The following is a 24,012-nucleotide window of genomic DNA, read 5'->3' as shown; positions in this document are numbered from 1 at the left end:
TCCTGAAGCTATTTGTCTCTGAGCATGGCTCTCCTGTGTCTTGGTAGAATAATTTTAAGCTACGTATTTATACAAAGAGAGACGCAAATTCGCAATGCAAAGAAAACACACAGCATTTCCTCGTTCTCTAGGGCAGACATTAACAGTGGTTGTTCCCCGAGCTTCTATTGCAGCCATAGCGATGGTGTGCCTATCTGTGCTGGTTAACACCACTGGCTAGAATGCTCCAGAGCCTCTACTAGTCGTTAGCTATGTGCTCCACCCCATTTCCCACTCCGAGACTGAGCTCACTCCCACACCGATATGGAAGAGCAGACTCTTCCTGGGAGTATGCACAGACTAGATTAACTGGCTAACTTCTTGACACTAATTCATTTTGAATGAAAACTGATTACGTTGGGTAATATCTTGAATTTTTACATTCATTTTATCTATAAATTGCAAATCTTATTTTAATGGCAAATATCTGTCTTCACCTTTATTTACAGGTGGGTCTTATCAAAAGCAAAGAAGGATGATAAGGATTCAGAAATTTCCATATATGATGGTAAAATACTTATTTAAATATTAGATAACAGTAGCCCATGTTCACTAGCTTTTGAGATTATATTTTTGTTAAATTATGCTGGTCACAAGGGCCACCTGGCCCTCACAATGCAATGCTCGATTTTGCACGCTGTTCCTCTTCAGTGTTGCAGGGATTGCCTGATTGAGCCAGTTTCTGACTCTTAAATCTAGCTGGACTTTGACCCAAGGGGGTTAGCTTGCACGGTGCTGTTCTGGATGTTTGACCTCAAGCCTGGGCACTCATAGATCAAGAGCAGAGGTGGATTATGACCTCTGCAGCCCTCAGCTTCAGCCTTGCCCATCATCCACAGGGTCCCTGGTGAGGCTGTCTGCAGGCTCGGCTGTGGAAGTGTCTTTCAGGGTCATATTTTCTTCCCGAGAAAGGCTACTTGGAGAATGACAGAAGGACTGTCTGCCTTCTGGTCTAGAAGCAGCCTCCTCAAGCATCCTGTGTCCTGTGCTGCAGGGGACCAGGATAGGGGGTGTCACACAAGCATCCGGCTAGAGCTCAGACTCAGCACACAGGGGACCAGGATGGGGGCGTCACACAAGTATACGGCTAGAGCTCAGACTCAGCACACAGGGGACCAGGATGGGGGCGTCACACAAGTATACGGCTAGAGCTCAGACTCAGCACGGGCCACAGACCTCCGCTGTCAGTTTCCTTCTCGCAGCTTCTGTTGTGTAAGATGTTGACTGTGCCTGCCTTCACCTATACAAACTGTCCTCCATCCCAGCAACTCTCTCCGGCCACCACGTGTGTGTACACACCACATGGACCATGTGAAGGCCAATCTAAAGCCGTTTATAGAACTGCTCCCCTTAAAGAAACGATGAGTCTAGGGAATACACTGCTAAAAATAATCCAATAAACCCGGCATCACTAAAACCCAGAATGTTTGACTTAAGCAACTGTGTTTAAGCACTTTACAGTCTTTTTTTTTTTAAGAAAAAGCAAGCCAAATGTTCACTTTGTAAAAGCATAAGATGGGGGTGTGCTTTAGGGAGACCTGCTAGCTTTTATTTTTAAGGTGGGTCTTACTATGTCCCCCAGGTTGCCCTCAGTCATGCGATCCCCTGCCAGAGCTCTCTGAGTGCAATGTGAGCAGACTCTTACAATGTGTTGCTCTCGAAAATCTTTAAGATTTCTTTTTAAATCCCAAAAGTCCATACAAAACAACAGACTAAACCTCAGGCTGCTTTGATCATAAGAGTTGTGGCAGTTGCGTTGTTTTTAGAAAGAAAAAAGCAGTCTCGAGCATTAGTGATTTAATTAGTGTCCATAAAAATCACTGTGAGTTGAAACATCGTAGCAAAATCACCAGCTTTTGCTGAGTTGAGCTTAGCTGGAACAAAACATGCATAATTTTCAAACATATAATTTTGAAATTAAGATAAGTTGATTTCCCCCCTGTTTTAAAAGAGAACAGAGTGATGTCCAACACAGAACTCTGGGACTCCAGTCAGCAGGGCTGTGTAGCCACATGGTCTCAAGGCAGGAACACTCAGATCCGAAGGCTGAACTCCCAGTCCAGAGCTCCAGCTGGGCTTTGTTACTGGCTGGCCTAGTGCTTCTCTGGGGTGCTGCTGCTTTCTGGCCCAAAGCTCTCTCGGTCACGTGACTTAACCGGGGCGGGGTTTGCCTGGTGAGATAGTTTTCCAGCGCAGTTGAAGTACCTGCGCAGAGCAGCTGCCCATGAAGATGCTTTAAGTGTTGCCTGGTTTCCTAGTCGGTTAGCTCCACCCTGGGGCAGGCTGCTCAGCTTGTCTCATAGGAGTTTTTAAATAGCTCATCTTATTTTTGTGTGGTTTTTTTTTTCATCTTATTTTAAGTGTCCTACAAGGCAAACTTTGCTCTTGGTCAAAAGGGTGCGCTTGGACAGGAAGGGCGCTTGCTTTTATACACTGTTTTTTAAAGTCAGCATTCACAGACCTTATGAGACAAACTGTATTTTATCATTTGTTTTATTGAAAGTACGTCAAGAAAACCTAATTGCACCCATTTTAGAAGTGTACCTGCCGTGTTATTTATTAGTCTTCCGAGTTGAGACTAACGAAATGAAATCAGTTTCTGAACACTGGCAAGGAAAAGAGAAGGGGAGGGGAGGGGAGGGGTGGGAAGTAAAGGAGGAGAGAGAGAGAGGAAGAGAAAGGGTGGGGAGACAGATATGGGGCGGGGGAGTGAGAGGTGGAGGGGAAGGGAAAGATGAAAAGGGAAATGAGGAGGAGGAAGGAGAGGGGAAAGGAAGGGAACTACAAACCGCAGATATTATTTCCTGGTGCATTATTTGGTTTTATTTTTCCGTAGTCAGTTTCACGGGAAAGAGCACTGCTCAGGACTGCTGGGAGGCCATCTTCTGTGCGTCTTCGCTCACTTACTTACTTTGCTTTCTCCTTTAGGAAGATGGGAAATCGAGGAGCTAAAGGAAGACCAGGTGCCCGGCGACCGAGGGCTGGTTCTGAAGTCTAAGGCCAAGCACCACGCAATAGCTGCCGTCCTCGATAAACCCTTTATTTTCTCTGATAGGCCTTTGATAGTTCAGTAAGTTTTAAGACTTTTTAATTGGTATTAGTTTGGTATAATTCGGCATCTGAATGTATGTCAGGTTTTGCTGCTATGTACAACAAAAAAAAAAAATCCACATTTCCCTTTCCAGGTCCATATACAAATGCACACACCCATAACCACACCCTGGTCTCTGGGGGACAAACGGCTTAGTGATAAACTATACATCGCGTGTCCGGTACACACAATTCTGTCACCATGAAGGATGGTGAAGTCACACCTTTATCTTAGTTTTTCTAGTTCCTTGCTGATAGGGTAGGTCCTAGGACATTCAGAACAGAACCATGAGCATGGCCAGCTTATGACCTGTTCATGCCTAGCCACTCAAGGCTGCAGACTGATTCTAGGAGGAAACCCTGTCTGCACATCAGTGTCTGCCCACAAAGCCCCACGCTGCCAGAGACCTCCTCTTCACTACACTGCCATCAACCAGGTGATTTGCAAGTGCACTGCCCCAGGTCGGCTGTAAATCCCCAACCTTCTCTCTCCTGCAGTGCTGTAAAGCCAAAATGAAGCTCTGAAAACTTCCCTATCCAGGTCACTGGTGAGCCACATTGTGCCTGAAACTGCCTCAGGTCAATGCGTCCTACGGAAATAGCAGTGGTGCCTGCCGGGCCTCCAGACCCTCAGTTCTCTGCCCATGCAGTGAGCAGCCTCCCTTTCCGGGATTAAGCTCTAGTCTAGATGAACCCGTTTCAGTGACCACTCCATACTACGTAAAGACAAGGAGGGCTTCCCTGCTCACTGAACCGACTACAAGAACATTACAAATACTTAGTGGGGCCAGGGTCCACATCGCTATTGTCTGCTACTAATTAGGGTTTGGTCTGCTTTTGGCTTTGCTGGTAATTTCTTTCTTTTACTTTTTTTCCTCTCTGTGGTGTGTGTGGAGGTGGCAGGGGCAGGGGGGAGGGGGCAGGGGGCAGGGGCAGGGGGGAGGGGGCAGGGGGCAGGGGCATTGAGTGCAATTGTACATATGTGTATGTGTAAGCCTGTGGAGCCTGAGGTTGATGCTGGCATCATCCTTGATGCAATTTCACCTTAATTCTCTGAGTCAGAGTCTCTCGATCTGCAACATGTCTCCCTAGCCAGACTGCCCTGTGAATCCCCTGCCTCCACATTCTGAGGCTGGCCTCCATGTTTATTAAGTATTTTACATGAGTTCTGGGGATCTGAACTCTGGTCCTTAAGCTGGGGTGTCAAGCACTTTAACTACTGAGCCATCTCCCCACCCTTCCTTGAGGCTTTAAAGCAGCCTTACTCTCAGTCTCTTAAAAGTTAGGAAGTTAGCTGTAAGGAGCATCACTTTATGAATGCACTGTTCATTTGGGAAGGGATGTGCAGAAAACAAATACAAAATTCAAGTTGTCAGGGATAAATGGAGTGTTTTCTGTATGAGTTACTGATGAGAAAATGTTGTCTGCCAGATAAAACACAAACAGAAAAATACATCTAAAAATTTCCAAAACTGTGAAATGATTGTTTTGAAAATTTAAAGACGATCAAGAATCAAAAAGTAGTCAAATGGGCTGAAATGAAAATATTTGATGTTAAATGCTTTAATTGGCACTTGATTTTTGCTGAACTTTATGACGCCTTTTGCAGTTTGTGTACATGTCAATACATGCCAAAACATGTCGATACATGTCAATACATATCAGTACATATCGAACATGTATGTGTGGAGCACACCTAATCTGAGATCTGAAATGCTTTGACTGCTACAGTCACTGTGTAATGGAAATTCACCTTTCTGTCTCTTTAAACGCTTATCACATCTTTGTGTCTTGACTTTCCTTCTGGGTCTTTCTAGAAGAAGATTTCTATAGTTGCCTGCCTTTGTGGAGTGTACTGTAATTCCCCCTCTTCCTCCTGAGTGTTCTGTAGTCCTCCCTCCTCCTCCTCCTCCTGAGTGTTCTGTAGTCCTCCCTCCTCCTCCTCCTGAGTGTTCTGTAGTCCCCCTCCTCCTCCTCCTCCTCCTGAGTGTTCTGTAGTCCCCCTCCTCTTCCTCCTCCTCTTCCTGAGTGTTCTGTAGTCCTCCTCCTCCTCCTGAGTGTTCTGTAGTCCCCCTCCTCCTCCTCCTCCTGAGTGTTCTGTAGTCCTCCTCCTCCTCCTGAGTGTTCTGTAGTCCTCCTCCTCCTCCTGAGTGTTCTGTAGTCCTCCTCCTCCTCCTGAGTGTTCTGTAGTCCTCCTCCTCTGAGTGTGTTTGAGTCCCTGATCTTCATCTTCTCTCTTTCCTTCCTCGACTCCTTTTCACCTCTATAAAATCAATATTTTACTTCCGAAAGGAGCGAGACCATGTCTTATATATCTTCAGGTTTTTTGCCGGGATTATTTTACTCAATGTGATGTCCCATGGTCCCAGCCGTGTCCCTGTGAATAAAAGTTTAATCTTTTTAAGTGGCTGAGCAGTACTCTGTTGAGCATACGGACCACCTCCTCCTTATCCAAACATCCGCGGTCACCTCAGTTGATTCTGCATCGTGGCCATAGAGAATATGGTGCTGAGCGAAGGCTGGGCGTGCAGGCATCTCACACACTGATCACAGTCCTGGGAGCGAAGGCTGGGCGTGCAGGCATCTCACACACTGATCACAGTCCTGGGAGTGTTGACGGATGGCTCCAGTACAGTTCTGGGTTCCGTTTGAGAAATCTAGTGCCATTTCTCATAGTGGCTGTATTAATATATCATTCTACCACCAATACGTAAAATTGCCCTGTTTGACATCGTAAGCAGTTTTATTTGGGTGTTTTTTGTTTTTTGTTTGTTTGGGTTTTTTGTTGTTGCTGGTTGGGTTTTTGTTTTAGTTTTTGCTTCCATTAAAGTCTTTCCACCTGGGGTAAGGTTTTGCTGTTTTCCTGATTTATGACCACGTGTGCCTTTTACTACACTGTTGTTCATGTGTTTCTTCTTTTGAGAAATATCTGTGTAAGCATGTTGCACTTTGTGTTTTCTGAGACAGGGTTTCTCTGTGTAGCCCTGGCTGACCTAGAACACACTCTGTAGTCCAGACTGGCCTCGAACTCAGAGATCCACCTGCCTCGGAGTCCCGAGTGCTGGGATTAAAATCGTGCGTATATTTTTAATAGGACTTTTGAGATTTTTTTCTTTTTGCTCAAGAATGTTTCATATAGCCCAAACATTAATTGATGAATAATTATTTCTAATTTGTGTGACTTGTTTTGTACTAGCATGTGGTCTCTCCTGGAGGGAGCCCTGGGTCCTACTAGGAAGAATGTGTTTCTGCAGCTGCTGGGGACGCACTCTGTAACTGTTGGTTGGTCTGGAATAGTTTAAATCCAGTGACTGTTTGCTTACATGATCTGTTCATTGTTAAATTGGGGGGTGTAGGAGTGTCCCCGCAATTACTGGTTCTCCTTGTAATCTAGTTGTGTTTTCTGTATACACGTGGTGCTGAAGTCTCCAGTTCACACCCACACTGCTTGGGATTCCATTCCCTCTAACTGACCCCTTTGTCGGTACAGTGATTGTCTCCTTTCCAAGTCCCTCCTGCCTGATGTGAGCAGACTGTCCTCTTCCCGCTGAATGGCAAATCTTTTTGTGTTCCACCTCTGTGAACCTCTTCATATGTGAAAAATCGTTAGCTCCTCTTCTTGTGTTTTAGGGGTTTTGACGTTGTTTGTTTGCTTGTTTAGTTCACTTCTCTTAAATTTACTCAGCAAGTCTAACATTTCTTGAGGAGTTTAAATTGTTGCTATTCAAGGCTGTTGTTACCAGGGGTTCTCTAATTTTGTCAATACATTTTTGTTTTGTAATTTTTTGTTGTTTGACTTCTCTCTTGCTATTCATCTCTGATTATTTAAATGTGTGTGTGAGTGTGTGTGTGGTCTGAGTTTTATGTTTTAATGTGCTTCTCTGTTGGTCACTATCGTTCTTCTGCCTCCAAAGTAGGACTCCCTTCTGAATTTCTTGTAAGGCTTGGTCTGTTGGTGCTGAATTGACAGAGGTTTTGTTTGCCCTAGGAAGTGATTCTTTTCCCTTTGTTTTGAAAGGCTAGCTCTGCTGGCTAAGGTGTTCTTGATTGCCAGTCTTTAGCTTTTGCTTTTGTAACCTCCATGAGTTCTCCATCTCGCTCGCTTTCGGGGCCTGTGCGGTTTTCCCTACAGCATCTGCTTCCCAGCGCGCACAGAGCCTTTCTCTCGTGGTTTCATGAAATTCCTCTTGAGATGTTTCACACTTGAAGAATCATGTGTTTCAGACACAGTTTTATCCAGGTGGATTTCCCTGGAGTCCTCGAGCACCCTAGAATCCAGGTCGTCTGCCTCCACACAGCGGCTTTTGCAGTAAACTGCATCTTCCTGGCAATGAATCCTAGATACTGGTTGGGTAGGCCACGCTGGCTTTAGTCCCACGTGGGCACAGTAGTGTGGTGTCATGTAGCATCTTTAACTATAAAACCGGTGGTTGCAGGTATCTCAGTGACTTAGGTGGCTGGGGTTTGTGAGGTCACTGTCAGCGTGTTGCAGCTCTTTCAGATGGAGCACGTTCTGCACTGCATGCAGCTGCAGGTAGCTTCCTCAGCTTTGGTGTTTCGTTTGTTTGTTTTGTTTTAGTGGGTGTGGAGATGCTCCAGATGATCCAGGCATGGTGTGTCACTCTCAGCAGTAGGGACAGGGAACACACTGATTTCTGGGGCCGTAGCACAGGCCATGTTGGACAGCTGAAGGTCATGCGGTCTCAGTCTGAAGAGCCTGGGAGGATGCAGTGGATACTCTTGGTTATGGTGGCAGATGCCCACCAGTGTCCAGGCTTGACCGCTGCTTCCTTGGCAGGACCTTGGTGGACTGAGGTGGGTGCTCGAAGTGGACGCGGATGTCCAGAGCCTTCCAGGGTCTGCGGGTTGATTTGCCTCAGCCTCTTTTTAAAAATCCTGTTTAAGGCAGGATTTGTTTTTTTTTCTGTTTTCCAGGATGAGGGTGGATGGGTGTGGAACTGGAATTGCTCAGCTGCTTTGTGGGACCACAGTTGAGCAAGTTCTAGAATGGAGCCGTTGATCAGAAGTCTGGGCAGGGCCTGGCACTGTATGAGTTGGGCACTTTTTTTTTAAAGGGTAATTCAGTGGTGTGGATTTCTTGCCAGTTACCTATGCTGAGGTGAGGTTGTGAAGGCTGCATGTAGGCTTCTTCTGTAGCAAATAGGTCAGTGCCCACAGCATTAGCTGGCATTCTTGGAAGCCTCCCACTGGCCAGTTCTCCACTTCTTGAAGCCTCTTTGGATTTAAAGTTGGTCTAGGCTGGAGGGATGGGATGCTGGATGCTGTCTGCTTCTACCCTTCCTGGGGCTGTCTCGGCGCTCCGTTTTATATCTCTATTGTGTCTCTAGTATGCTCCACACTCTGCCTCAAAAACTCCAATAAATTAGCATTTTTTCTGTGTTTTTGATTTGTTTTAAATTTCTCTCAGTCCTCAAAGCACTTAGAACTATCTATTGCTCTGAAATTTGAAACAGTTTGATTGACCAAGTGTGACTCAAAGTGCTTTGGCTTTTAGAGCATTTCAGATTTCAGACAGGGATACCCAGCAGGTAAAGTTCATGCATGGGTCTCAAAGAAACATCCAGCTTCTATGTGCTGTGTGATCATACAGCCTTTGAAAATTAGAGATGGCCTAGCCTAAGAAGAAAGCACGTTAGCCCATGAAAGATTTTAAGAAGTCCTACATATAAAAATCCTCTGTAGCTTTAATATTGTTTCCCCAGGTATGGCTGACCATCTAAGTTAGTTTTCTCCTGTTAACTGTTTCGTAGAATGTTTGGTAAATGATACTCCTGAGAAATCCGACTTACACAGATACTGTGTCTGTGTTCTCGGTTTCCTGTTGGCTGGACATTTCGCAGCAGTCTCCTTATATGACGACAGACGTTTTGCTGACCGCCCCCACCCCAGTCCACTGTGTATGATTTATGCTAGCAAGTTAATGTTCGATTTGTTTGTGGGTTTGTTTCTGACGGTGCTGGGAATGGAAGGCAAACCTTAGCGTGTGCTGGGCAGTGCTCTGCCTCTAAGATCCCTGCCCCGATTGTACTTTTTATTTTGTAACAAGGTCTCACCAAGTTGCCCGGCTGCACTTCACTTCAGGGTCCTCCTTGTCTCCACCTCCCAAGTATCTGAGAGGCAGGCAGGCCCTGCAGAGCTAATATTCAGAAACAGAAAGTTTGCAGGATAAGAAATGAACAGTGGCTGAGCCTCAGCATGACAGGACAGCAAAGCCACGCTCCTGTCTATAGAACCAGTTTGTGGTGTTCCTCTAGCGTCTGCCTTCCTGGAGGACCCTTCTTCCTGGAGTCACCTGGAATACAGTAATCTTTTCTATTTAATTTTCCTGAAAATGTCAACCTTTAAGCCAGACCAGGCATTGTTTCTTCTGTTTTCATTACAGAGATATGAGCCTGTGAAGAAACTGGCAAGCTGTGGGTCAAGTGAAACAGATGCTTTCAGAGAAACACACTTTCCTTGATTTTGAAACTTTTTTAAATTGTTTTTATTAAGTTCCTTAACAGAATGTGATGTGTTTGAGCCTTTGTTTCCCTGTCATGGAGATACCCTTAATATCTTTAAGCAGTTGAGGGCCACGTCCCACATCATAGGTGAGCAAACAGATCCAAAGCTTATTAAATGATTTGTGCTCACACAGGGGGCAGTGGGACAGGTGGGAGAATCTAGAAGCAGTTAAGGGCTTTCCCACTTGAAAGTCTGGGCCTGGAGCCCTCCTGCGGACAGCCTGGAAGGAGCCAGGCAGGGATGGTGCCCACAGGCTTGCAAGCTATGCAGACTCGCTCATAGTCTTCTTCCTTCCTTCCTTTCTTTTTTCTTTTCTCTGTTTTTGATTCAAATGTGTATACCAATTGAGTTTAAGCTGGAAGGTTGTGTATGCCATTTTCTTTTTTCATCTTGTCCCTGAAGATAGTCGTTTGTAAATAATCAGCATTGTGTACAGTTTCTATACTTTTCATCTCTTTGTTTCACTTCATGTAAAAAAAAAAAAAAAAAAAAACACCTTTTTATCAATTTTTTTTTTTTACTGTTTTTCACTTTGACAACTCCTTCATGGATTTTCTTTACATGATTTGTTCATTTATCAGACACCTAAGCTTATGTCTTATTATTTTAGCAATACTATTTCCTTAAAAACAACCTAAACTAGCCGGGCAATGGTGGTGCACGCCTTTAATCCCAGCACTCGGGAGGCAGAGGCAGGCGGATCTCTGTGAGTTCGAGACCAGCCTGGTCTACAAGAGCTAGTTCCAGGACAGGCTCCAAAGCCACAGAGAAACCCTGTCTCGAAAAAAACAAAAAAAAAACAAACAAACAAAAAAAAAAAACAACCTAAACTAGAAAGATTTGGCTGAGACTTCTAGGGTGCTGTAAATCTAGGAGAGACTTAGGTGTCTAGCTGTCACACTGACAGCGGAAGTTTCACTTTTCTCGTGGCTATTTTGGTGTGAAATACCCCAAGTTACTGAGTGAAAATCTAATTCAATAAATTCAAACTATTGAGCATGGTTTAGGTGCAGTTAAATTAAAATAAAAGTTAGTACTGGGTTCCGAATTTCCAATGTTATCATCCGTTTCTGAGAAACCTGTTGTAGCTAAGAGCACCCAGAACACGGAGGCTGGGGATTGGCTCATTTGTAAAGTACTTACCCAGCTTGAAGGAAGCCCTGGGTTTGATGCCCAGTTCCATCGAGAAGGAGAATATAGGGAGAACTTTCCTCATCAGAATTTGGGGTTTCCTGTTGCAGTTTAGTTAAAACTCTCTTATCTTCCCCCTAGTACTTTGACTGGGAAAATTATGTAAATGGGGTGGTTGGTTTTCCTCTGGTTGGTTGTAATTATTTTTAATACTTTCCTATGTTAACATCATGACTTGACGCATTAGGTGAGCATGTCTGCTCACTTCCTATAAGTTGTAGATAGTCTTTGTATGGATGAGCATGGCAGTAATGTGAAGTATTCTGCTTAAAGGAATTGAGAGTAATTCATTATACTTTAAAGAAAAACGAGTAACTTTTATTTATCAGCAGTGTGGTTTTTTTTCCCTCCATTTAGATATGAAGTAAATTTTCAAGATGGTATTGATTGTGGAGGTGCATACATCAAACTGCTAGCAGACACTGATGATTTGATTCTGGTATGACATTTTAATATCTAAGAACACCTGTTGAAGTCAGTAAGTATTCTAAGGAGCAGGCGACAGGAAAGTTCGTTTTCAATTGAAAATAGTAACTATGTCTTTTTGCAACGTGAGCCTACGTGGTCTTTACAGTTTGCCCTCAGGATTCATAACGCGGCTGCTTTACTTGATGAAGATATAAGATATAACATAAATATACTCTGCCCGTTCTGCGAATAGAAGTGGCAGGTGCTTAGAAAGATGCTGATGAGGCGTCAAATTGGAGTTCTTCCCAAGTTTGCTCAGAAGTGGCCTAAAGCCCACATTAAAAGATGGGCTGTTTCAAGTGTCACCAATACACAGAAAAGACTAAAGCAGCCTTCGGGTTCTGACAGGTTGGGGACACTTCTTATAGCATTCTGCAAAAGAAACGGTCACGGTAGGAGCGCCATCTGGCTGTAGCAGAAGTGAGGCGACTTCAGGTAGTGTTGAGATGGCTTGGCTGTGGGCGAGCTGCACAGTGAGTCAGAACTTTAGCTTCAGACAAAGGAGAGGCCATTTGTAGGACGTATTAGTGAAGCTCTCATTTTAGGTCTTGTAGGTCAGGGTCTTAGTGAAAGGGTGGCAAAAACATCATTGGCTCGAATTCCTTTAAGGACTTTATTGGACTCAGCGAGTCCTCAGAGAGCCCTTCGAAGGTGGGGACTGCCATCTCCACATTTGAGGTGTGATGGTGTGGGGATCCAGAGGGCTCGGAAGCTCGTTCAGCCACACACGCTCGGTCGCATGGCAGTGGAGGCATTGGAGCTGCAGAGCTGCAGTTTCTGAGTACAGAATAACGGGCCAGAGGAATAGGCCCCACAGGGAATGAAATCCGGAGTTCCTCTCTACATCTGAGCACGTTTTTCTAAGAGTTATTTCTGTTATCTTCCTGGATAATGGTAATGAATTAATTACTTTAGCCTAGGGTTGTAAATGTGCTTCATTTCCTATGACCTGTTCGTGTGTATTTGCATAAAGTGTTGAAGGAAGCTTTTTTCGGATGCTAAGGCACCAGCTTCCCTGCACCTTCAGGAAGGAAGTAGCACTTGCTTCTCTAAGCGTTACTTTGAAACCTGTCCTTTATTCACTTTGCCCTGTCTTTATTGTCATTTGGGTTAGTTCTTCACTAAGTTGGCACTTAAATGTACTTTGTAAACTCCACCATTGGAGAGAATAGAATCACTGACCTCGCTGTGACTCTGGACTAATCTGGACCATCATCTCTTTGAAGGAAGACTTTTATGATAAAACGTCCTATACCATCATGTTTGGACCAGATAAATGTGGAGAAGATTATAAACTGCATTTTATCTTCAGACACAAACATCCCAAAACTGGAGCTTTTGAAGAAAAGCACGCCAAACCTCCAGACGTTGATCTGAGAGAGTTCTTTACGGACAGGAAGACTCACCTCTATACTCTCGGTATGCCATTCATTCATTCTTTCGTTCACTCAAAGCACTCGGTGACCACAGACTTGCTGACGGCCTGTGCTTTCAGGAGAAACTAATGTCTCTACCTTTAAGAAGTTTATCTTTGGGCCGGGCGGTGGTGGTGCACACCTTTAATCCCAGCACTCGGGAGGCAGAGACAGGCGAATCTCTGGGAGTTCGAGGCCAGCCTGGTCTACAAGAGCTAGTTCCAGGACAGGCTCTGTAGCTACAGAGAAACCCTGTCTCGAAAAACCAAAAAAAAAAAAAAAAAAAGAAGAAGAAGAAGTTTATCTTTGGGAGAGGATGAGCTGTGTTAAATAACAACACGGGGAGAAAATAAATAATGTGCCCAATAGGAGCCGGGGGAGTTTAGAAGGGATGGAAGTCACACGTTGGGGCAACTTTGCTGGCCCTGTCTGCTACATGGTGTTTATGTAGGGAATTGTAGATTTGTAGGAACATCCGTTTTTAGGGGTGATATGTACTGGATCCGGAACTTTCAAGTGGTTCTAAAACAGTTTGAGTTCTTTGTAATATACTTGCAACTTCTTAAGTTATGGGGGTTTGTTTTAATAAGAGAAAGATCGGATTACATTGTATAACTGTAACAGGGACACTTTGTGGCAATGAGTCCCCACCATGGTCAGCTAGTTTTTAAGAAGTTTACCTGTGGAAATGATGGAAATTTTTCCTCATTTTTAGAAATTTTTAAAAATGAGTTTAAAACGGATTTTGTCTTTATGTTTGAAAATATTGTAGCGATTTTCAGCGAGTTTTGATGCAACACTGGGTTTCCTAGTTAAGAGGAAATTGTACCCGTTAAGTTCAGGTCATTTTATTAGAAGATTGTCTTTGCGGTGTCTGCATACTAACTATAAGTGTTAAAATTGCTCCTTAGTGTTGAATCCGGATGATACATTTGAAATATTAATTGATCAGAAAGTTGTGAACCAAGGGAGCTTGTTGGAGGATGTGGTCCCACCTATCAATCCCCCCAGAGAAATTGATGATCCCAATGACACGAAGCCAGACGAGTGGGATGACAGAGCCAGGATCCCTGACCCCAACGCAGTGAAGCCAGAGGACTGGTAAGCCAGGGCTCCCTGCTGCAGGCTGTCGAGCTCAGCTGGTCAGGGTGGATCAGCGACAATACTCTTTGCTTTGATGATTTCGTATGAAATAATTTTCAAAAATGGATATTGCACTTTCCTATCTTTTTTAACCTAAAATTTTCTTTAATATTTTTACTTTTTTGCCTTTTCTCATTATGTGTTCATTTTTATGATATTAGTTCTGTGAGAAGACCCATGAGTTTGAAACATCAAGCCTTTCATTTTAATTCCTGGCTTGTTCTTCATATGTGTGTGGCATTTTCTATAGGTGCCCTATGGAGTATTGGGGTTTTTGTTTATTTGGTTGGTTGGTTGGTTTTGTTTGTGGTCGAGGTTGTCTAGTAACAACTTGGCTTTAGGTTGCTGTTCTGTCAGCATCTTAGAAGGCCTCTGTGGGACTCATCCCATCATCATGCTGAAGCATCACCCCTCTTTACCAGCTGTGTGTTTGTTTCCATTTGGGGGGATTGTGAAGGATGCCACTGTAGTTTTTTCCACCGAGCTAGTCTTTGTTCTTCAAATATGTTTTGTGATTTTTGCTTAAAGATCATGTGCTTTTATTCCTAAGAACCATAGATTTTTTTTCCTGCCAGCTGCATAACCCTTAATGAAGGTTTGCTGAGTGGAATATATTTCTTTTTTTATTTAACCACTGTGTTAGATTGTGCTGTGTAACAAATATCCCCAAACTTACCAGGCAAAGACAACACACACTGACTATTACCTCAGTGGGCTGAGACGGGGATGTAGAGGTGGCCTGGCTGAGGGGCTCTGACTCTGACTTTGTGGAGATGCTGCCACTTCCTAACAGGTTCAAGTGGCTGATCCCAGGAGGTTTCCATCCTCCCTATGTGGTCCTCCCTTTAGGTGTGCTCATGGAATCTAAGATTCCACCTCAGAAGTAGTGATTTAAAAGAGGAGACAGCACCCTGAAACCGCCACCATGCTTTGTAACTGGGTCTAGAAATAGCGTCCTTCTGCCTACCAGAAGGAGATTTCACAGTAGCGGGAATGCAAATTCACAAGTTAAAAAAAATGTTCTTTGATTCCTATGAGATAATAAAATGATTTTACACACTTGTTGACATAACTGTCCTTTCCCTGCTTTCCGAGTACAGTGAGGTGGAGTGACCATTGTCTGATGCTGACTGACGCCCCACCCTCAGCACTGTTCTCTTTTTCATGTCTTTTTCTGGGCTCTACTTACATTCTTCAGATACAGTGAAGTATAAATTCTGCTAAATTCATTTGCAGCACATAGGTCTATGGGTTCTCACAGACACACAGACGTCTGCAGCATTTTCATCTTTCCAGAAGGACCTGGCATTCGTCACCCAATGAGGTTTCTGTCTCTGTAGCTTGGCAAAGCACCATGTAAAATGAACTCTTATAGGACCTGGTGTCTCTGTCCATCTCCTGAGCCTGCCCTGTGTTGGTGTGTGTGTCTGTGGCAGTTATACTATGCTGGGAATGGGTCAACACTCACAGATTGATGGGAAATTGTAGGATTCTCCAGTTGAGTGTAATTACAAGTAAATGTGTGGTAGACATTTACAGATGGAATTGTGGACGGACATAATATTCTCTGTTGAGGGTAGATGCCAAAGAATAGATTTGCTGGACTGTTCAGGAAATGTGTGTGTGAATCAATGAGAAGCTACCAACCTTCCTGAGGCCCATGTTGTTTGCCTCACACAAGGGCTCGGTTGCTTTGCACACAGAGCATTTGGTTTCCATTTTCCTTGTCTTGTTGGCAATTCTAAAAGGTCTGCAGTGGACTCCTGGTTTAACTCACATTTCCCTAATCTTGCTCAGCATCAGGTCTTTTACTACCATTTACATCACTTCCTTACTGAAATATTGTTTTAAGTTTGTCAAGTATTTTTAGGAATTTCTTACTGCTTTATTTTCCATGTGTTTGTGTGTGTGTGTGTGTGTGTGTGTGTGTGTGTGTGTGTGTGTGCCCTACAGTGCCTGTGTGGAAGTCAGGACAACCTGAGATATTGGTTCTCTCCTTTCCATCATGGGGATTTTAGGGACTGAATTCAGGCCATCCATCATACTGACAGCAAGCACCTTAACCCACTGAACCATCCTGTTGGCCCTAAAGTGGGTTTCTTGCAGGCAGCATGCACTTGGTTCTTTTTCTCTGCTTTCAGTGAGTTCTCCCAGCTGCTGTTTGTCTGAAATGTGTTTCTGTCAGCATAGTTTGTGAAGGGCATGTTCCCTGACAACTAAGCACACCTGGGCAGTCGTCTCTGAGGAGACAATCCTTTCCTTGAGGCTTGCAGTTCTTAGTGGTGGGTCAATGCTCCCTACCTAATGTGCCATTTGCTTTCAGTGTTAAGGAATTTCCCCCCATTCCCAGTTTTCAGATCTGTGGTTCTTCTGTGTTCTGATATGGATTTCTTTTTCCTCATGATTGTATTCCTTCCAGTTGTTTGAGCCTCTTAGAATGTGGGTATGTTGCTTGTGTGGTGTGTAGATTATGTGGTTTGTGTCGTGTGTAGATTACGTGGTTTATGTGGTATGGAGATTATGAAGTTTGTGTGGTGTGTAAATTATGTGATTTGTGTGGTGTGTAGATTATGTGGTTTGTGTGGTGTGTAGATTATGTGGTTTGTGTCGTGTGTAGATTACGTGGTTTGTGTGGTGTGGAGACTATGAAGTTTGTGTGGTGTGTAAATTATGTGATTTATGTGGTGTGTAGATTATGTTGCTTGTGTGGTGTGTAGATTATGTGGTTTGTGTCGTGTGTAGATTACGTGGTTTGTGTGGTGTGTAGATTACGTGGCTTGTGTGGTGTGTAGATTATGTGGTTTGTGTGGTGTGTAGATTGTGTGGTTTGTGTGATGTGGAGATTATGTGGTTTGTGTCATGTATAGATTGTGTGGTTTGTGTGGTATGTAGATTACATGGTTTGTGTGGTGTGTAGATTACGTGGTTTGTGTGGTGTGTAGATTACGTGGTTTGTGTGGTGTGTAGATTATGCGGTTTGTGTCGTGTGTAGATTGGCCACCACTTCCTTGAGCTTCCTGGCAGCTCCAGGTGCATATGGTCCATTGTTTACTGTCTCACAGGCTTTCCTTGATATTCATGTGAAAAGTCGCTTGCATCCCCCCCCCCCCCAGTCAGCTCCTGCTGACTCAGAGAGACACTGACTGCAGAGGGGATGCCTTTCCTCTGAGGCTAACTGCAAAGTTTCCATAGGGCAGGAGCCCCAGGCTGCTTTAAAAGGGTTATGTGATCTGTTCAAGTGTTTGCACTGTCAGAAACAGCCATGCGCCTCCATGTTTGTGTACCCAGAAAGAGGAAGTTACCCTCAGATTCAAAAAGCTGTAGGTAACAGCTTCATGTTTGATGAAATGTGCTAGGTTTAGGTTAGGAGCTCAAAGAAAAGCTGTGTGTTGTTCAGAGATGGCTCTGATCGGGTCCCCCGAGTCTGTGCATTAGCAGAACTGGGTTTAGTCTCATTTTCAGTTTGAGGTTCTTGCGGGAAACCATGAATGAGCTGATGGCATCAAGATGTCCCCTTTACCACAGAAGGTGACGCCTCAGTCCTCCTCCTCCTCCTCCTCCTCCTCCTCCTCCTCACCATGCTCATGCTCTCTGGGGTTTTCTTCCTGAGTCTGGGTTATTTGTTAAATTAAGATATAAGAGTTAAAAATGGAGAGTTTATATTTTCAAAAATTGAGTAGGAAGAATCTTTTTTAGTATGACATAAATTAGAAAAATCATAAAACATAAATCAATTCACCTGCTTGAAAACATGGTTTGTATGTGGCGAAAGGAATTGCTGCAGACTCAGGTTAAAAGTCAGGCATCGTGTGAGAGACCTGCAGCTCAGCACCGGGAACATATGAGCAGGGTGTCAGGGTGTCAGTTAGTCTTGGCTACATAGACAGTTCCAGGCTAGCATGGGTTACGTGAGCTCCTATCTAAATAATAACCATATATTTAAAACCACATGAGGCTGGTGAGATGGCTCATCAGGTAAGGGCGCCTGCCACTGGACCTGGTTGGTGAGCACAGCCCTCATGGAAGAGAGAACCAACTTGCACAAGTTGCCCTCTAAACTTCCTGTGTGCTGTGACATAAGTATACATGCACATACATGTGCATGTGTGTCTACACACACATACACACACAGAGATAATAAATAAATGTGAATTTGTTAAAGCCCGAGAAAGTAGTAAGTGGAAAGATTATATTTTTATAGTGTATCCAGTAAAGAGCTAATGTCTTAACGTAGAAGAAATAAGCTCCCTACAGCAATACAAATGGCAGGATCTGCACTGGTGCCGCTCGTTTGTCTAGCTGGGCTGGAGACGCCGAACTCCCAGCTGTCGGGCAGGCTCTTCTGTCTGCGTCCTCTCTGCAGCTGCTGTCTCACTCGAGCCGTTGCCGGGCTTTCCCACTGAGCCCTGCTCCAGCCTTCTAAGCTCTTTCTAGACCAAATCTCCAATCTTTTCCAAGCTATTCCCACATCCAGACAACTTCCATAGGCCTTGGAACCACACGGTCAGGGCTAGTCATGGAAATGACTGCATTCCTTGGTGCCAGTTTCTGTGTTAGATTTCCTTCACTGTGACAGAAAATATCTAGACATCAGCGCAGAAGAAGAAAGACCTGGGCTCAGTTTCAGCCATTTCAACCATAGGTGCCTGGGTCCATTTTTGGTGGGTATGTCATCAAGACACCCTGGGAAGGGGCAACTTTAGAAGCAAAGCTGCCCACATTGTGGCAGCCGGGAAACAGGGGAATCACTTTATAACAAAATCCCCTGCTTGAAATCCATGAAGCCAGGAATCTGAAAATACACTAATTCATTCATGAAATCAAAACCCTCATGATCCATTATCTCCTCAAGACCTCACTGTGAACTTGGCTGCACTGGGGACCGAGCCTTCCCCACAGAAAATCCAAACTATATCAGCAGGCATCGGGTTCATCATTTCTGCTGAGCTTGAGTGATAAAAGAAAGATTCAGCATGTCATGTACGTGTGTGGAACACAAGAGCACTTATGACAAGCAAATGAAGTGTGTGTGTGTGTGTGTGTGTGTGTGTGTGTGTGTGTGTGTGTGTTGGGGGTATATGGTGCCCTCAGTAGGCACCCAAACCAAATGATAGGACATGCTGCTGCAGAACCTTCTGGATATTTTGACATGTGTATTCAAGAACTTCCTAAAACAGTAGATACATTGTAATAATGTATTTGCAGGGATGAAAATGAACCTGCCCAAATAGAAGACTCAAGTGCTGTTAAACCTGATGGCTGGCTTGATGATGAACCCAAATTTATCGCCAACCCTAATGCTCAGAAACCTGATGATTGGTAAGCATTCTTCAATTCCAGGAAAGGTGCCAAGTGTATCCTGATCATTTACTAATTTGTATTGCTTCCTGCAAAAGCTGGAGGCTAATATATTACCTCTGCTCTGATAACTTCAGGAGTGACGACATGGATGGCGAATGGGAGGCACCGCACATGCCTAACCCAGCCTGTCAGATTGGCTGTGGCGAGTGGAAGCCGCCCATGATAGATAACCCCAAATACAGAGGAATCTGGAGACCACCCATGATCAGTAATCCTGACTACCAGGTGATAACCACTGTCCCGGTTCCGTAATAAGGTTGAGTTGTTTTATCTGATCTTCACCAATGTTCTGCTGGCTTTTAGAAGTTCAATTTGTAACTTATGAAGTCAAAGCAAGTCGACTAATTTAGGTCAGGTAAAGAGGAGGGATCTAGGGGGGAGTCGCAGATCTCCCTGGGAGGGGGAAATATAATAGATTTTACAGGTTAACCGGTGTAGGTAGGGATGGGAATTGGGGGATCAGATGGGGGGTGTTGTAGAAGATAGAGTGAGAGGAGAGATCTCTGGAATTGGGGGCTTTGGGGGGCGTGGAAATCTAGTACAGTGGGAACTTTCTGGAATATATGAAGGTGATACTAATAAGGACTCCTGGAAATGGAACTCGGAGTCTTAAATGGCCATCTCCGGTCACTGTCTCCCAGTGACTGGACCGAGCTGCATTCAACTGAGTTGTTGGCCAAGGGGAACCATGGAAATCCCCACACGACCCCAACTGTTGCTAAGACAAAGAGTCAGTCTCCAAAAACTGATAAGGGGGGTGGACATTGCTGAAGACAACACCCACACAACTCATTTAACATGGAGAAGTCAAGCTAGCACCTACATGGAGCTTTCTAGTCTCTTTGGTGTGGATACACAGAACCTTCACCCCTACTAGTTCTAGTCTCTCTGGTGCACGTAAACAGAACCTTCACCCCTGCACTCTAGTCTCTTTGGTGTAGGTACACAGAACCTTCACCCCTACGTTCTAATATCTCTGGTGCGGGTAAACAGAATCTTCACCCCTATGTTCTAGTCTCTCTGGTGTGGATACACAGAACCTTCACCCCTACGTTCTAATATCTCTGGTGCGGGTAAACAGAATCTTCACCCCTATGTTCTAGTCTCTCTGGTGTGGATACACAGAACCTTCACCCCTACGTTCTAATATCTCTGGTACGGGTAAACAGAATCTTCACCCCTATGCTCTAGTCTCTCTGGTGCAGGTGCACAGAACCTTCACCCCTACACTCTAGTCTCTCTGGTGCGGGTACACAGAACCTTCACCCCTACACTCTAGTCTCTTTGGTGTGGGTACACAGAACCTTCACCCCTATGCTCTAGTCTCTTTGGTGCTTGTGGGGAAATGTACTCTACAGGCTCCTGAAAGAGAAACAAAGACACCAACCCAGCCACAAAACCTTTGACCTACAATCTGTCTTCCTGCAAAATATGCTAGGGCAGTGGTGGCCCAGAACTTGGGGTAGTAGCCAACCAATGTCTGATTTGACTTAAGGCCCACTCCATGAGAAGGAACTCCTACCTGACACTGCTTTGGTGACCAAGAACCAGAGACTAGACAGTCCAAAGACCTAGGGTAAAATCAAAAATATTGGTCTTGCCGGGCGGTGGTGGCGCACGCCTTTAATCCCAGCACTCGGGAGGCAGAGGCAGGCGGATCTCTGGGAGTTCGAGGCCAGCCTGGTCTACAAGAGCTAGTTCCGGGATGGGCACCAAAGCTACAGAGAAACCCTGTCTCGAAAAACCAAAAAAAAAAAAAAAAAAAAAAAAAAAAAAATTGGTCTGAAAAAAATAAAGTATCAATTTCAAAAAGAGAAAACATAGCAACCAGGTGGCGGTGGTTCACGCCTTTAATCCCAGCACTTGAAAGGCAGAGAAAGGTGATCTCTGAGACAGTTGGAGGCCAGTGTTATCTGTTACATAATGAGTTCCAGGACAGCCCTGTCTCATTTTATATATTTCTTCTTCCCAGTAGACAGTTGATACTTCCTATGGAATAAAGTTCTGTTTCAGAAGTAAATAAATGAAATCTCATAGAGAGAACTAACTTTGTCCATTCCAAAATCAGTGTCTGTGCTTTATGAACTCCTTATTTATTTCACACTCAAAATTCAGAATTTTTAAACTGTCAGACATTTTGGGGTGATCTGGCTTTGCTCCCACTATTTATTTTACTCTCAAGTGCATCTTTGTAATGACTCTTTGATGTCTCTCTCACACTGTGCAAATGTGGTTATAGATTCTAATTCTTCACCGTAGTCTTTCTTCATATAGCATTGTGTGTGTGTGTATGTTTGCCCTTCGTCTTACCATTTTTGAGACAGTGTCTGTCATTGAACCTGGAGCTTTCTGATTCAAGTGGACCAGCTGCCAGCAAACCCCAGGGTCACGGTGTCTCCATCTTCCCAGGTCTGGGATTACAGGCCTGTCCTGCAGGACCAGCTTTCTAAATGGTGCTGGAGCCTAAACTTGGGCCCTCATTCCTCACACAGGGGCAAGCTCTTTGCCAACTGAGCCATCTTCCTGTCCCTTAAAAAGGGGCTCTTGTTTTCCTTTTCATTTGTTTAGTGGCATAACTTTATTTAAAATGTTTTTATTTGTTGTTTCTTGCAGGGGATCTGGAGTCCTCAGAAAATCCCTAACCCAGATTATTTTGAGGATGATCACCCATTCCTTCTGACATCTTTCAGTGCTCTGGGCTTAGAGCTTTGGTCCATGACTCCCAACATCTACTTCGATAATTTTATCATCTGCTCAGAAAAGGAGGTAGCAGATCGCTGGGCTGCCGATGGCTGGGCCCTGAAGATAATGGTGGCTAATGCTAATGAGGTACTGTGGGGTGTGCACAGGTACAGTGATTACTAAACCCCAAGGAGGCGTGCTGGAATAGAGTTTACAGACAGCTTAGCTTTGCTGCGTAGACTCTACAGTGAACTCACCATGCAGATGCCTGTGTCCTCGTTCCCTATTTAAATCACGGTAGCTTTAATGAGATTCAAAGCCTACTTGCGGTTTATAGCAGTAAGAAATACTTCTTTGCGTTTTCATGTTGGCACCGCAAGCCTAAGTGTCACCAGGAATCAATATGCATTTCAAATATTTTCCCTTAGAGAAGTACCGAGAACTCTAAATTCAGCATCATTGTTCGGGTCAACTGCAGTGCCCTGTGCTCCGGCCCAGCTGGCCTGGGAGCCCCCAGAAACTATCTCCACTTCCCCCTTTACCATGCGAGCTCTGGGATTGTAGATGCAGGCCACTGCAGCCAGCATTTATGTGGGTGCCAGCTTTGGACCCGCACATTAGGGACCTTCATCTACTGAACCATTCCCCTCCCCCATTTGGTGTCTTTAGGTACTTGATTGTTATAAGTAAAATATGTTGTGACCTTAGATTTTATGTTACTAAAATAAAGTTCGTGCACAAGGGTCACTTGTGAAATTGTTTATATAAAAAGAAAAAGACAGTAATACCTGAGTGATTTTATTAGTAAGCTCTTTAAATAACAGAACATATTATCAAAAATGTTTTTTTCTTCTTTTTATTTTTGGTGTGTGTGTAGTATCTGTCTGTGTATATGTGTAGTGTGTGTGTAGTGTATATGTGTGTATGTGTGTACTGAGTGTGTATAAGTTTATATAGTGTGTGCATGTGGTATGTTGTGCATGTAGTATATGTAGTATATATGTGTATAGTGTGTATTGTATAATGAGTGTGTGTGTATTGTGTGTAGTATACATGTAGTGTAGTGTGTACATGTGGTGTGGTGTGTATGTAGTGTTGTAGTGTAGTGTGTGTGTGGTGTGTGTGTATGTGTGTAGTGTGCATGTAGTGTAGTATGTATAAGTGTATGTTGTAGTGTGTGTAGTGTAGTATGTGTAGTGCGTGTGTAGTATATGTGTGTATGTGTATAGTGTGTGTATAATGAGTGTGTATGTGTGTACTGTGTGTAATGTGCATGTAGTGTAGTGTGGATAAGTGTATGTTGTGTAGTGTGTGTGTGTGATGTAGTATTGTAGTGTGGTGTGCATGTATAGTGTGTGATACACAATAAGCATAATTAATTCCCACTGGGCATTTGTGAACGCCCTATGCTGATTTCCCCCACAGCCCGGTGTGCTCAGACAGCTAACGACAGCGGCAGAGGAGCGCCCGTGGCTCTGGCTTGTGTACCTTGTGACGGCTGGGCTGCCCATAGCGGTAGTTACTTCATTTTGTTGGCCAAGAAAAGTAAAGGTAAAGAAAACAGACTTTCTTCAGCTTTGTTTTCCAGACTTGCTTGTGTTCCAGAGTTTCCTGTGAGATTTACCGAGCATGTGTTACGTACCTTGTCAGTTAGACAGTAATTAGTGTCTGTGCCTTAAAAAAAAATAAAATAAAAAGCGTGCTTTGCTATTAGTAAGAAGAGCTTTTGTTAAACTGCCACAGAGAACATATGGAGACATGGGTCCTAAGACAGCCAACATATGTAAGTCACAGACCAAAGCGGCTCTGGAACAAGGGACAGAGGAGGAGAAGGCCCCTGAGAAGCCTGAAGATTCGGAAGAGGAAAAGAAGCCAAGTGACAGTGATGTCATCATCGCAGAAAAGGGTGAGGCTGGGCTGGTGACTGTGACTGTGACAGCCAACATCCTTTCCGCACTGACAGAGAACGTCCAGCCCTGCAATGCTCTGCCTTGTTCTGTGTCTAATGTGCACATTTGAACTGCCAAGGACACGTGACTCTGGCAGTGGGGATTAGCAGTGCTCTGAGAGGGACAGCCCTGTGAGCAGCCACCCCATA

At 44.3% G+C, this 24,012-nt stretch overlaps 1 protein-coding gene across 1 annotated transcript in view; it reads left to right on the top strand.

Annotated features, from left to right (window-relative positions):
- The window catches only part of Clgn (calmegin), a 32,826-nt gene that overhangs the window by 6,224 nt on the left and 2,590 nt on the right, over nucleotides 1–24,012 (top strand). The window contains exons 4-13 of the mRNA XM_057753925.1: nucleotides 489–547; nucleotides 2,968–3,109; nucleotides 11,203–11,284; nucleotides 12,540–12,732; nucleotides 13,640–13,829; nucleotides 19,077–19,190; nucleotides 19,307–19,457; nucleotides 21,846–22,061; nucleotides 23,340–23,465; nucleotides 23,658–23,820. Coding sequence (XP_057609908.1) covers nucleotides 489–547; nucleotides 2,968–3,109; nucleotides 11,203–11,284; nucleotides 12,540–12,732; nucleotides 13,640–13,829; nucleotides 19,077–19,190; nucleotides 19,307–19,457; nucleotides 21,846–22,061; nucleotides 23,340–23,465; nucleotides 23,658–23,820 — 1,436 coding nt within the window. The remainder of the gene's footprint in view (nucleotides 1–488; nucleotides 548–2,967; nucleotides 3,110–11,202; nucleotides 11,285–12,539; nucleotides 12,733–13,639; nucleotides 13,830–19,076; nucleotides 19,191–19,306; nucleotides 19,458–21,845; nucleotides 22,062–23,339; nucleotides 23,466–23,657; nucleotides 23,821–24,012) is intronic.

Source organism: Chionomys nivalis, chromosome 21 (genome assembly GCF_950005125.1).
Source record: "Chionomys nivalis chromosome 21, mChiNiv1.1, whole genome shotgun sequence".
Classification (NCBI taxonomy): domain Eukaryota; kingdom Metazoa; phylum Chordata; class Mammalia; order Rodentia; family Cricetidae; genus Chionomys; species Chionomys nivalis.
This window is presented reverse-complemented; position numbering and strand designations above follow the sequence as displayed.